Below are 15,088 nucleotides of genomic sequence, written 5' to 3' on the forward strand. Positions count from 1 at the left end.
CAGGTTCCTGGCTCGCTCTCCCCGGGCCCGTCGCCGGTCGCCACGCGCCCACTCGCTCCCGCGAGCCCTGGCCTGGCCCGTTGCGCATGCGCGCGGCTCGCTCCTCGCCACTCGCGCGCTTCGACCCCGCCCCGGCCGCGGCGCGCGGCCCGCTTCCGCCACGCTCGCCATGGCGGCCGCCGCGGCCCGCCCCTGGCCCCGCCTCCCGGGACGCCGCGCAGGTCACCTGACGCGGCTGCGGGTTAAGGAGACACAAGAGAAGTCGCTGTCGCCACCGTCGGAGCTGTCGCCGCCTCCGCCGCCGCCTGGACCCTCCAACTCGCCGCCCCCACCCAGCCTGCAGCGCCATGCCGTCCGAGAAAACCTTCAAACAGCGCCGAACCTTCGGTGGGTGCCGCGAGCCGGACGCTGTCTGAGGGCCGGCGGGGGCTTCGGGGCCGAGGCAGCGGGGCCCGGCCGAGCTGAGGGGCTCCGGAGAGGGCGGACGGGCGGAGGGCTACGGGGCTGAGGGGCCGAGGCGAGCTGAGGCGGGGGCTGCGGGAAGGCCGGGCCCGGGCGGCCGAGGGAGTCGAGGCAGGGAGCCTGACGGGCCGAGGGCCGCCGGGCCTGGGGGTCTGAGGGGCCGAGGGCGTGCTGGCTGGGAGCTGCTGAATCACCTTTCGGCCCGGGCGGCCGGCGGGCTGTGAGCTCGGGGCCGTCAGCGCTCCAGCCCCGGGGTGTTCGGGCCCTCCGACGAGACGAGCGCTAGTGGCGCGGGGGTGCAGTCCTTGTGGGGGAGTTTGGCCCGGCGCCGGGCCGGATTCTCAGAGGTGGTGGCACCGCGGGTGCACGTCTAGGTCCCTTCAGACGTCAGTACCTCCACGGAGAGGGGTCCTCATGCCCGCCCCTTCCCCTGCAGCCCCGCGTGGCTGCGACGTCTTGGTCCTATTTGTGGCACAAGCGCGAGGGTGGGTGGCTCTTCTTCTCACTGGCTAGCGACGGCATTCTTTGACACCAGCGGCAAATCCGTTCTCTCCCAGTTCGGGCTGGACTCCCTACTTAGCATGCTGGTGTTTGGTGGAAACCGAAAGTAACACCATCACAGTACTTACTCCTGCACAAAACCGATGGGAAGGAAGTGATTGGTGCTCCTTTTAAAGCAAGACAGTGCTGCAATAACAGCGTGGCCTTCTTGTATATCCCCTGTGTAGGGCTTGTTTATCTCAGGCCAGGTGGAGTAGGGCGGGACCAGCGTTCCTTCCTGTCTTAATCTTCTTTAGGATCTTGAGCAATGTCTCTGCTGTCTACTTTGGTCTAGTTTCCTGAAGTCTGGAAAAGAGACAAGCGTTCATTTGAATCTGGATATGGTTTTGTAGGTCTCATTATCGATAATTATTTCCTGTGCCTGAGAAACTCCAAAAAATGAAATTCATGTTGATCTGAAGAGCATATCCTTTCAGCCTCTTGAAGCAGTTGGCTGGTTAGCAAGATTTAGAGGTGTCTTGTCTTGTCTTTTTTTTAAAATAAATTTTGTCTATAGTGACCTTTGTGAACTAAGATATTCGTGAATATTAGTTTTTGTGCAGCCCTGGGAGCAGATTTGGAGCAGATTTGCCATTGTACCTGGCTTCTGTCCTTACTGACTGGCATTAAAAGTTAACTGGGGACGTTTGTATGGGAAAGATGCCCGTTTTCTCATGACCCGGATACTATAGTTAACTTTCTTTTTGCTTAGAGTACTTTTAGGTTATCTAGAAAAATCCACGAAGAAGAGTAGGTAGTAAGAGTAGGAAAAGTGAGGAACAATGAGAATAAAAGTGGAAATAAATGATAATAAAATAATGAATTAGAAGGAATTCACCTGGTGCCCGTGGCCCTGAGGGTAAACCAGCAGGAATGCCTTCCTTTTTCTCCATTTGTGTCTGATGCATATACTGTATTTGTGGGCTTTCCGCTTTGTTCACCTTGATTTACTACCAGTCCTTTTTTTTTTTCTCCCTTGTCTCCTGACTCTTGATTCGTTTTTGTGTTTGTTTTTTTTTTTTTGTACTCTTATTGAGAAATGACATTCATTACTGTGTAAATTTAAGGTATTCAGCGTGGTGACTTGGTTTACGTATCTTGTGCAGTGACGACTACAGTAGGTTCAACTAACATCAATAAAAAAGGTATATTTTCTCCTTGTTATAAGAACTAGTATTACCCTCTCCTTTTTTTTTTTAAGGGCTTAAAAGTCATTTTGCAGAAGAATATATCATTTAATGGCTATTGCCTTTCCTTGCTATTGATCATGATAATCAGCACTGATAATTTTTTTGTAGCACAGTAAATGAGTCAAATCAGTTCTTTGGAGATACCTTTTTTGTAGAACCTAAGACCAGCCCCAGTTAGCTTGAGCAATAAGTACTCTTCCCAAGTGAGTGAGTTGGGTTAATTAAAAATTGAGTATAGCTCTGATAGGATATATTCTACCAGGGTTGAATCTTAGAGCTCACCCAAAACAACTACTTCCTTTTGTAGCCAAGGAAACTGGGTGGGGCCCTGAGAGGTGGAGATCATGGTCCGCCTAGTGGCAAAGTCTGGACTTGTCCTTCAGCCCTTTGGGTAAGAATTCTTCCCATCCTCCAGGAGGCAGCCAGTACATGAAGTGGACTAGCACTGAGTCAAGAGGCAGTGGTGTGTCCTTACAAATATTTTGAATAATTTTGTGAACTTTAAAGTTATACTTTAGCAAATATTTTTGGATTCCGTTTTCTCAAATGTCATAATTTCACTCTATTTTCTTTTGGGTTGCCCTAGTTTAATAACAGGTCTGTTCTCCTAGACATAATCTGCTGAGATTCAATGTTAAATCTAGATCTTAAGCTTCACCATCAATAACAAAATGGGTCTGGGTTGTCTCAGAAGTTGATGTGGTAGTCCAGAATAAATAACCCCAATTACTCTAACAAGTAGACTGAAGAGTGAGGTTTATGCCAACACCTAGATAACACTCCCTGAGCTTAAGCTATGTCACTCCTGGATGGGTGGGATTTTACGTTGTTTATTTCTAGGCATATTGGGGGAAATATTTATTATGCGTCCATTTCACCTTTGTACAAGCCTGAGACCTGGGGGAATACAGAAGTGACTGAAGCCAGGGGCAGTCTGTTGAGAAAGGCAAATGATAAACATATCATAACAGCGCTAAGAAAGTAACTGAGTGAAAGAAGTGTTCTTTTATGCCGTTGATCAGTGGTGTTGGTAATGCTTTTGTTAAATATACTGCTGGCCTCTGAAAACAGCCTTCTACTCAAAGAGGCTTGAGCATATACCATATTTATATTTAATTACTCCAGGCTTACCACTGGATTTTCATTGCAGCTGGCCAGGATGCTAATGATATTCCTCTAGAATTTTGGTACTACTCTTGTCATCTTAAGGAAATCAACTTGTCTTCCTCAGTTGTCCCACCTTTAATGAAAATGATCATTTTTGCCTTCCTTTTTGGACCATATTTTGGGGATGAATCAAGATAAAGCTTTGACACTATAGTTTGAAGCCCCACATTTAGAGCCCTTTTGCTTTTCCCTTCTCCACTTAATCATAATAAACCTGTTCTCCTTATATAAAAAATCTTTCATCCTTAAGCCTGAGTGATTCCTTTTTAGTTCAGTCCAGTTGTGTCCGACTCTTTGCAAACCCATGAACTGCAGGACACCAGGCTTCCCTGTCCATCACCAACTCTTAAAGCTTGTTCAAACTCATGTCCATCGAGTTGGTGATGCCATGTGATTCCTTTTACCTTCAATTTATTTGGATAAGCTTTTAAATGTGAAACATCTCAGGGTATGTGAAACTTATTATTTATTGGCTGCAGGGATGTAAATAAATTATGATTTCCCTTTGCTTGTGAAATCTGCTCTGACAAGATAAAGATTTAAGAGGGCTGGTAGTGGAGTATAGGTGGTTCAGCATCTTTTCTGGGATAAAACATAAGGACAGCTGAGAGAAGTGATGCAATACCAGTGACACCCCAGAAACAGAGAGGAGCTCAAAGGATGATGTAAAGAAAAACTCCACCTTTGTGTCTCTTCTGCTTGACAGTACTGTCCTGAACACTGTGGCTCACTTTGTGTGTGTGTAACTCACTTCTGACACCAGACATAAGTATTTTTCCAAACATCAAGCAATTCAGCTCATTGTCCTGTTTAACTCAGTTGTGACACTACCTGGTGATAGCCTCAGATCCAACAGGGTAAGGGCTCTATCCTGCCTGGCCCCTCCCCTCATCAAAGGCTAGTTGCAAGTGCTCTAGTTAGTTATAAATCAGTTTTCCAAGACCACTTTGTGTTTGACTAAATTGCTAGAGTGGCTCACAGTACTTTAATTACTAGATTATCAGATTATCATTAGGTTTATACAAAAGTAATTGCAGGTTTGGACCCTGAATTTTAAATCATTATAGCTCAACACATCCTTATGACATAAACACATCCCTATTAGTCAAAATAGAAAGCATTGCAATCAATACATTTTTGCCAACGAGAAATAAGTTTATTTCTGTAGTATAAAAATCCGTCCTTCAGGATTCAGGGAACTCTTGGAAAGCATTTTCTGCCTCCTGCTGGTTGTGGAAATGTTTTCCCTCCAACAAGTTGTCAAGATGCTTGAAGAAGTGGTAGTTGGTTGGCGAGAGGTCAGGTGAATATGGCGGATGAGGCAAAACTTCGTAGCCCAATTCATTCAACTTCTGAAGCATGGATTGTGCAACTTGCAGTTGGGTGTTGTCATAGAGAATTGGCCCCATTCTGTTGATCAATACCTGCAGCAGTCGTTGCAGTTTCCAATGCATTTCATCAATTTGCTGAGCATAGTTTTCGGATGTAATGATGTCACTGGGATTCAGAACAGCAGTGGGTCAGATGGGCAGCAGGCCATCAAAGTGACCGGCCTTCCCAAAGTTTGGCTTTGGGAAGTGCTTTGGAGCTTCTTCCTCCTCGAGAAGGAAATGGCAACCCACTCCAGTACTCTTGCCTGGAAAATCTCACGGATAGAGGAGCCTGGTGGGCTGCAGTCTATGGGGTCGCAAAGAGTTGGGCACAACTGAGCAACTAACACACTTGGAGCTTCTCGGTCCAGCCACTGAGCTGGTAGTCAGTCACTGGTTGTCATATAAAATCCACTTTTTGTCACTCATCACAATGCAATCAATAAATGCTTCTTTGTTTTTGCATAGAATAAGAGAAGACAATACTTTACAATGATTTTTTTTATTTTCAGTCTGCTAACTCAACATTCAAAAAACTAAGATCATAGCATCCAGTTCTATCACTTCGTGGCAGATAGATGGGGAAAAAGTGGAAACAGTGACAGATTTTATTTTCCTGGGCTCCAAAATCACTGCGGATGCCCACTGCAGCCATGAAATTAAAAGACAGTTGCTCCATGGAAGAAAAAGCTGTGATCAACCTAGACAGCATATTAAAAGGCAGATATCACTTTGCCGGCAAAGGTCCATATAGTCAAAGCTGTGGTTTTCCAGTGGTCATGTGTGGATGTGAGAGTTGGACCATAAAAAAGGCTGAGCATGGAAGGATTGATGCTTTTGAACTGTGGTGCTAGAGAAGACTTTTGAGTCCCTTGGACAGCAAGGCGATCAAACCAGTCAGTCCTAAAGGAAATCAACCCTGAATATATTCACTGGAAGGACTGATGCTGAAGCTTCAATACTTTGTCCATAATGCGAAGAGCTGACTCATTGGAAAAGACCCTGATGCTGGGAGCGATTGAGGGCAGCAGGAGAAGGGGATGACAGGATGAGATGGTTCGATGGCATCACCGGCTCAATGGACATGAATTTGAGCAAACTCCCGCAGAAGGGAAGGACAGGAAAGCCTGGTGTGCTAAAGTCCGTGGGGTCAGAAAGAGTCAGACACAACTTAGCAACGAAACAACATGAGGCACCCACTTATTGAGCTTTTCGCCTTTACAGTTTGCTTCAAATGCTGAAGGACCATAGAATGGTTGACGTTGAGTTCTTTGGCAATTTCTCTTGCAGCTTCAATGATCCTTCAATTGGTCATTGTCAACCTCTGATGCCTGACCACTACAGTCTTCATCTTCAAGGCTTTCATCTCCTTTGCAAAACTTCTTTGAACCACCAAAGCACTGTACATTTGTTAGCAGTTGAGCCAAATGTGTTGTTGATGCTGCAAGTTGTCTCTGATGTTTTATGACCCATTTTGAACTCATTAAAAAATTGCTCAGATTTGCTTTTTATACATCATTTCTATAGTCTAAAATAGATATAAAATAATGGCAACCCACTCCAGCGTTCTTGCCTGGAAAATCCCAGGGACAGGGGAACCTGGTTGGCTGCTGCCTATGGGGTTGCACAGAGTCGGACATGACTGAAGCAACTTAGCAGCAGCAGTAGCAATGCTATTAGCAAAAAAACATAAAGTGAGAAATGCACATTAAAATGATATATAGCATAACCACATTTATTTCAGAATGTATTCCAGTATCAAATGGTGAAGTTCAACAGTGCAAAACCGCAATTACTTTTGCACCAACCTAATACTAAGGCTGTGAAAGCCTGCCAGGGAACAGCTGAAGGAAGAGATGCATGGGTAAGGAAGAGTGCTGAACACAGGAGTTTCTGTCTCCTTGGAGTTTGGTAATTGCACTCTCCTGCTACCCAGAAGCTCTCCAAACCATTTGTATTAATAAATTCATTTGATCACTTTTTAGATTCTACATGTAAGTGATATCATATGATACTTGTTTTTCTCTGACTTACTCACTCTAGATCCATCCATGTTGTTGCAAGTGACATTATTTCATTTGAATAGCAGAGCATTTATTAACCATTTACTATGTGCAGATATTTGCAAGGGGTGTACCAGTGATCTCATCGAATCTTTAATTTTTCATTATGATTTATTATAGGATATTAAATATAGTTCCCTAACTATAAAATAGGACCTAGTTTATGCATTCTTTATGTAGTAGTTTGCATCTGCTGATACCAAACTCCCAATCTAACACTCCCCCTCCTCACTGCCCTTTGGCAACCACAAGTCCATTCTGTATGTGTTTCCATCTATTTCCATTTCTTAGATAAGTTCATTTGTGTCATATTTTAGGTTTCACATATTAGTGATAACATATGTTTGTCTTTTCTCTTACTTTGCTTAGTATGATAATCTCTAGGTCTGTCTATGTGGCTGTAGATGGCATTATTTCATACTTCTTTTTGGCTGAATAATACTCTATTGTAGGTATATACCACATCTTTATCCATTCCTCTGGTGACAGACGCTTAGGTTGCTTTTCTGTCTGGTCTGTCATGAATAGTGCTGCTGTGAACATTGGGGTGCATGTATCTTTTCAAATTAGTTTTCTTTAGATATATATATGCTCAGGAGTGGGATTGCAGGGTCATATGGTAGTTCTGATGCCGGGAGCCAGCTTGAGGAATTCCACCCATGACAAGGTCTGATGGCAAGGCTAATCAGACCTCAGGTTTTCCCCCTGGAATTTCCTGAGCATCCACCCCCCAAAAATAAGAATCTGCCTGCTTTTCCACTCTTCTGATATTCTCTGGAAAAAGTCAATTCAAGGCTTTAGTCTTCTGCATTTGAAAGAGTGTTTCAATCCAGAAACCCCTCTGATGGCTTTCTAGCCTGCCTGCAGGACTCGTACAGCTGCGCATATGATTGTTTGAGGCCTCCTGACCACAGGAGGCACAGGAAGCTTAAAATATCCTAGGAATGTAGGGGCTTCCGAAGAGTCAAAATCATTAGAATAGGACTGATTAAAAGTTTCATTTGTTGAGCCAATACTTGCTGCCAAATTTTCATATCCTTTATTTTTAGATATAGTTGGTATATAGAAAAACAAGTAGTAGACCTGGTATTAGCAACATTAGATCTTTGAGTTCAGTACCTTTTTTGTTATAACCCACTGCGCCTTTGTTCTATAGAGCTGTAACTTTAGCGCTTTAAGGAGATGCAGATTAAAGAAAAACACTTAGGGGAAACGAAATTAACATTCATTAAGGAAGAGAGCCAGAAAGTGTTAACAAGCCTCTTGGCCAGAAGATAATGTAAATCACCTGAGACCTTTTGTATACAAAATGATGTACAGAAAGAGTCTGGGCTGCTAACGCTACATAATTTTGTATTACCCGTTATCTCTATGTATAATCAAAAGTATAAAAGGCCTTGAAGGACAATAGAAGGGGAGCCAGTCGCTGGACTGGTTTCCCTCGAGTCTCCTCTTTACTCTAATTTCAGGCTGAATTCCCATCTGGGGCGTGGAGGCTCACTATGTCTATTTACTTGTCCCGGCTCTTAAGATTCCCTAAGAGAGAGGGCCCAAGGCGGGGCACTCACCGATATTCAAACGGGCCGGCGGCCTAACGTAGATGGTGCAAGCTCCTTGTCTGGAACTTTATTGGTTTTCCATGTAACCCAAGTTAATCAGCCTCTTCTCTCCACTTAATCTTCCTACTACACTATTTCTTCCTAATCTAATCTTATATTAATAAATAAATGTTTTCCTCGCCTACTCCGTCCACCCTTCGAATTCCCTGGATCCACCCGGGCTGGACCCCGCCATTCTGCTTTTTGGTTTTTTGAGGCGCTCCTTACTGTTTTCCATAGTGGCTGCACCAGCTTACATTCCCTCCAACAGTAGTGGAGTTCCCTTTTCTCCACACCCTCTCCAGCATTTATTTGTAGGCTTTTGAATGATGGCCATTCTGATCGGTGTAGATGATAAATCATTGTAGTTTTGAGATATGATAATTATTAGTTATGTTGAGCATCTTTTTGTGTGCCTGTTGGATGTCTGTGTAGGTCTTCTGCTTGTTTTTTAATTGGATTGTTTGTTTTGTTGTTGAGTTGTATGAACTGTTTGTATATTTTGGAAATTAAGCCCTTGTCAGCTGTATCATTTGCAGATATTTTTCTCCCCCTCTGTAGGTTATCTTTTTGTTCGTTTAAATGTTTCCTTTGCTGTGCAAATGCTTGTAAGTTTGATTAGGTCCTGTTTGTTTAGTTTTGCTTTTACTTCTGTTGCCTTGGGAAACTAAGAAAACACTGTGAAGATTTATGTCAGGGAATGTTTTACCTATATTGTCTTCTAGGAGTTTTATGGTGTCCTCTCTTACATTTAGGTCTTTAAACCATTTTGAGTTTATTTTTGTGAATAGTAAGAGTGTGTTCTAACTTCACTGATTTACATATAGCTGTCCAGATTTTCCAGTACCACTTGCTGAAGAGACATTTTTCCATTGTATGTTCTTGCCTTCTTTGTCAAAGATTAATTGACTATAGGTGTGTGGATTTATTTCTGGGTGCTCTGTTCTGTTCCACTCATCCATATGTCTGTTTTTGTTCGACTAACACAGTTTTGATGACCATAGCTTTGTCAAATTGTCTGAGATGTGGAAGGTTATTCCTCTTGCTTTGTTCTTTTTCTTCAAGATTGCTTTGGCAATTCTGGGTCTTCTATGGTTCTATATAGATTTTAGGATTATTTGGTCTAGTTCTGTGCAAGGGTAACTTGATAGGGATTACATTAAATCTGTAGATTGTGTAGTGTGGCTCCTTTAACAATATTCTTCCATTGCAAGAGCATGGGATGTATTTCCATTTCTTTGAATCAACATTAATTTTATTAATGTTTTATAGCTCTCAGTGTATAAGTGATTAACCTCTTTGGTCAGGTTTATTCCCAAGTTTCATTTTGCTTTTGATGCAGCTTTAAAAGATGAACATATATATATATATATTTTACATTATTACTGATAGTTCATTGTTAATGTAGAGAAATGCAACCAATCTCTGTATGTTAATCTTGCATACTAACCTTTGCGAGATATGAGGTGTTCGTGTTTGGTTTCTCTCAGTTCTAGGGAAGATGTTTTTACTGCTTTGCTGTGCCACAGCTAAGGATAGGTGGGTTCAGATATGGAAGTCTACCAGTGCCGAAAATAAGTTGGATTTTTGGCCCTTAATAATGCTGGTGTTTCTTCCTTTCTTTGCAGAACAAAGAGTAGAAGATGTCCGACTTATCCGAGAGCAGCATCCTACCAAAATCCCGGTAGGCCATCTCTGTTTCAGTTATTGTTAATGTACACAGAAGGGAGCCCTGCTTCAGTAGTGCTTCTCCATGTGACTGCCTGATGGGCTTCTGCAGGAATCTACACCCATGCGACCAGTGTGTTCGTTTAGTGACCTGGAATGGAGGCATCCTCATCTGCAGTGTAATCTGATCACTGTTTACTCCCAAATCTGAGTCTGCTGCCTTAATGTTACACACTTCACAAGCCACGTAAATTTTACTTGGTAGAGAAGGGATAAGGGGGCTAGATCTGTTGATACTTTATCAAAGATGGGTGGTGTCCACCCTCTTCTGAAGGAAGCAGAGACTACAACTGTGGGAGAATCAGTATCTCTCAAGACTTAACTGACTGTACAGTCCAGGCTGCCCGACTTGGCCCCAGAGAAAGAAGACTTCTTATGTTCGGCCTCTTTGCAGGAGATGGGGGAAAGATGCTGCTCCTGTAGTGTCGGGGCCTGCATGTGCTGTGCCCCGGGTCCTTTGGTGGTGGACCTTAAATAGGTTTCTGTTGTGACACTAGGTCTAGAGAGAAATGGTCAAGGAGCTTTTGGCTTCAGACAGAGGATGAATTGTGGCCCTAGGTTCAGGGTTACTAAGTGATCTTGGGCTAATTACTAAAATTCTGAGAGCAGCTGCTGTATCTTCATCTGTAAAATGGAAGAGAATCCCATCCCACGTGGCTGGGAAAATGTGCATAATTCTGGGGACATGACTGTCACCTCTTACAGACTGCATCCACTGCTAACTTCTACAGAAGCTTCCATAGTTGGCTTTCTGATTGATCATTTCATACCAAAGTGAGGGAAGAGAAGATGGGAAGATCTGGGATTAGGGTTGTGAAGTAGACAGAAGAGACAACAGGAATGGTCTGCTCAGCAGGGCAGGACTGTAGGATTCTGTACTTAAACGTATGTTTGCTGTGTTTCTTAGACTGGTTAGAAATTTCAGTCTGTTTTCACGCTTCGGCCTACATATGACCTGGGCATGAGGTTTCTGGGTAATTTCCCTAATTTTAAGGTTTTTTCTTCACTTTTGAGTACCTGTTGTGTCTGTTTGCTAGTAGGTACTTGTCAGTCATTGGAATCAAAATAACCAGCCCAACCGTCCACCAGTATTGTTGCGTAACCTCCTTTTGAAATATGAATGTTTACATACATTTTCAGTCATCTTTTTGCTAGTACTTTCAGAAGTCATATTCATACTTGCAGATACCATGTTTTAAACATACTTCATAGATCAAGAAACCCACTCCAGTGTTCTTGCCTGGAGACTCCCAGGGACGGGGGAGCCTGGTGGGCTGCCGTCTGTGGGGTCACACAGAGTTGGACACAACTGAAGTGACTTAGCAGCAGCAGCAACATAAAGAAAGCTATTGATCTTGCCAGGGAAGGTGACGACATCTTGGCTTGCCTTACAGAACCTCATGTAGGCCCCATACAGTGGAACAGCATATATATGAGCGTTTAAACTCTCAAAAAGATTTCCCATTCCTGCCTTACAACTTCTTGTTATAACAGCAGGCTAAAGAATTGCTCTACATGGGGAAGGCTATCCATGGTACTCAGTAAATAGGCAATACTAAGGCTCATGGGCAGTCACTAGTCTGTAGTCATAGCTTATATAATGTGGCTTACCACTAAAAAACAATTCTTTTCCTTTATAGGAAGGAAGTATGGCAAGAAGCTAGTGGATTTAAGTTGTAATGTGGAACTATTTTGGATCACTGCATAGTTCAAGATTCTTTTAAAACTCATTTTTTAAAAAAGCAAAGATATCAAAATGACAGAATCTCTGAGAAGTCTGCAAAAAAAAAAACTGTCTCAGCTAATCGTGGTCTCTAGTTGTCAGATATTTACTTAGCATTTGAGTCTATTACCATAGTTAAGATCTTAAAGTTTTGTTAAAACTCTCGTCATGTCTGGAATTGGTGTAGACGGAGATCATTAAAGCTGGTACTCAGCATCTCTGTTCTTTTACGGCTTGGGGTCTTTTTCTGACTAGGTAGTGTATTTTCATAGTTCCAAATAACAGAAAGCGCAGCAAGCTTTCCCCAGCTGGTGGCTGCCCTGCCCTTCTCTGCAGGCAGCCGTGTTGTCTCCTGCCCCGTACTCCATAAGGAATAAGTGTGCTTTTGTAAACCCTGTTTTGGCATGTGCCAGTTACAACAAAGGAAGTATTTTAACTACTTTTCATTATTAATGGCTATTTTAAAAACCACTTTTGTGGCTTCCTTTCTAGGTAATAATAGAACGATACAAAGGTGAGAAACAGCTTCCTGTCCTGGATAAAACAAAGTTCTTGGTGCCTGATCATGTCAACATGAGTGAGCTCATCAAGATAATAAGGTATTTAATCATCTTTTAAACTTATTTCTTTGGGTAACTTCTCATTCTTTAACAGGCTTACAGATAAATCTGCCATCTAGTTCTGATAAAAATATATGCAACTAAATAAAATTATAAGGTGTTTCATTTCTGAGTCTTTAGATTTCTTACCTGCTGAATCTCAAGTCCCTTCTGATTGTGACATCCATGTAGATACTACGCGGGCTCAGTAGTTTGGTGCATGGGCTTAGTTAGTTGCTACCACAAAGCGTGTGGAATCTTCCCGGACCAGGGATTGAACCTTTTTCCCCTGCATTAACAGATTCTTATCCATTGCACCACCAGGCAAGTCCAGCATACTAGTTTAAAACTGGCTTAAGTAAAAACTAAAAAAAAAAAAAAAAAAAAACTGGCTTAAGTAATGTAGTAAGAATCATCTATCAAGGATTATCATTAATACGTATCATGCATATAGTCATAGAAAACATTTTGTGCTTTGTGAGAAGAAATTCAAATCATCAGTTAAGTCATATTGCATTTTGCCAGGAGCAACATTAGCAAAATCTTTATACTTTTATGGGATTCCCTGGTGGCTCAGACAGTAAAGCGTCTGCCCACAATGTGGGAGACCCGGGTTCGATCCCTGGGTTGGGAAGATGCCCTGGAGAAGGAAATGACAACCCACTCCAGTACTCTTGCCTAGAAAATTCCATGGATAGAGGAGCCTGGTGGGCTAGTCCATGGGGTCGCAAAGGTCAGACACGACTGAATGACTTCACTTTCACTTAACTTTATACTTTTATACTAATCCAGTGTGGGTGATACTTTGTACATGCTCCCTGTGTACTGATGTATCAATATTTCTTCACGTTTTCTTTCAACAGAAGGCGCTTACAGCTCAATGCTAATCAAGCCTTCTTCCTGTTAGTGAATGGACATAGCATGGTGAGTGTGTCCACTCCGATTTGTGAAGTGTATGAAAGCGAGAAGGATGAAGATGGATTCCTGTATATGGTATACGCCTCTCAGGAGACTTTTGGAATGAAATTATCTGTGTAAGACTAAAAGAAAAATGCGTCTGTTACAGAATTTTTTAAACCCTTACCAAGGAATAAAAAAGGGATGTTACCAACTGAGGTTGATCAGTTCATCTAATCACCGATCATCAAAACAGTAGTTTCCTGCCTAGGAGATTTAGGAAGTTGGTTTTTTTGTACTTCAAGCAGAAAAACTGAGCTCCAAGTGAGCACATTCAGCTTTGGGAAACTTTATTATTTAACCTAGGCTATCTTGTTTTTTAAATTTAATGTTTAAAAATAAAATACTTTGCATTATAAGTTGCCACTAAAATAGACCTTCAAGTTAATCTTTTTTTCCCCAAAAGAAACTTGCAGTTTTGAGCATTCAGCGAGACATTGTCTTCTCTAGGTTCATAGAAGCTGCCAACTTTTTATAGAAGGGTTTGCAGTCAATTGGAGGACGCTCCTTGAGAGGATCTAAGTATATGTTGTCAGGTGTAGCCACCCACCCCCAATGCATTTGCCATAATAGTTGGCAAAAAGCAGGGTGAATGGGGGTGTACAGGAAATAAGGAAACCATGCTGCTGTCCAGGGTCCCCACTTGCTAGGAAGTGTGTTTCAAGTTAGCACTCTCGTTCCAGAGTTCTCATTTGGTTTGTTCTCTAGAAAGTAACACAGAAGACCACTACTGCTCAATAGGAACCTTGAATAATTTATAATTTTGGTCAAGTTTCTCAGAAGGCCTAGAGAAAGACATTTTTTGTTTTGAATATTCTCTTAAGAGCTCAGAATGGTGCCTGCTTTGATAAACAAGCAGTTACATGGGCTTCATTCTTTGGGACAAAGGTAGAAAACTGCAGGATACTGAAACTAAAAGCATTGAAATTCAGATGCGCGTCTTCTGCCTTTTGGCTTGTAGCTGTAGATGATCCATGTTTTATGTTGTGTGTGACTAAAATCTGTTATTAAAACATTTTTAAGAGTATTTCAGTTGTGACTGTTAGGTCAGGCAGTCATCAGAGTACTCCCACTCCATGTGCATGTCACTTTTGAAAATAGCAAAAGGAAACATTCTTCACAGATATTAATGTCAAACGTTAAACATTTTTGAAGTCCAGCTAGAGTAAATAACGAGTGCTTCCTACCTGCATGGGGTTCACTATGTACCATTTTTTGTGAGAGCTGCCACAGAGGATCACAGACCCACTTGAGACTGTACACGCAGCAGGCCACCATTCCCCCTTGTGTATCTAGATGTGTGTGGAAAACCTGTATCTGTTAGTGGCAGTTATTCACTGTAATTGAGGAAGAAAAAGCAATATTACTGCATACGGGCACTCAGCCCCATCTGCTCTTCCTGCTGCATGCATCCGTCCACATGTAACTTCTAACATGTATATTTTTACACTATGTACATTCTTAATTAGCCTGTCTTGTGTAGATTGTGTACATCATTATATCTGACATTCTTGTAACTACTGTGTGATCAATAAGATTCCTATAAGAAACTCTGCTTTTTAAAGACAAAAATACCGTGCTGAGAGGGCTGACTTAACTTATATCCCACATTAATGGGTGGTCACTCTATTTATAGGATCTTTAAACCATTTTTAATGAACTAAGGCGAATAAAGGCACAACTAAAAACCA

The 15,088-nt window shown here is 42.4% G+C and overlaps 1 protein-coding gene across 1 annotated transcript; it reads left to right on the forward strand.

The window, feature by feature from the left end:
- Positions 1-254: 254 nt before the first annotated feature.
- On the forward strand, positions 255-15,088 carry MAP1LC3B (microtubule associated protein 1 light chain 3 beta). Its single transcript, XM_004014953.4, has 4 exons — positions 255-387; positions 10,019-10,074; positions 12,334-12,440; positions 13,304-15,088. The coding sequence occupies exons 1-4, from the start codon at positions 348-350 to the stop codon at positions 13,476-13,478; spliced, it is 378 nt and encodes a 125-aa protein (XP_004015002.1). The 5' UTR covers positions 255-347; the 3' UTR covers positions 13,479-15,088.

This window comes from Ovis aries, chromosome 14, assembly GCF_016772045.2.
Source record: "Ovis aries strain OAR_USU_Benz2616 breed Rambouillet chromosome 14, ARS-UI_Ramb_v3.0, whole genome shotgun sequence".
Classification (NCBI taxonomy): Eukaryota; Metazoa; Chordata; class Mammalia; order Artiodactyla; family Bovidae; genus Ovis; species Ovis aries.

Excerpts from the sequence above, each read along its gene's own strand:
- MAP1LC3B (XM_004014953.4), top strand. The coding sequence starts at position 348 with ATGCCGTCCGAGAAAACCTTCAAACAGCGCCGAACCTTCG. Across the intron at positions 388-10,018 it reads CAAACAGCGCCGAACCTTCG|AACAAAGAGTAGAAGATGTC; the intron begins GTGGGTGCCGCG and ends CTTTCTTTGCAG. Across the intron at positions 10,075-12,333 it reads AGCATCCTACCAAAATCCCG|GTAATAATAGAACGATACAA; the intron begins GTAGGCCATCTC and ends CTTCCTTTCTAG.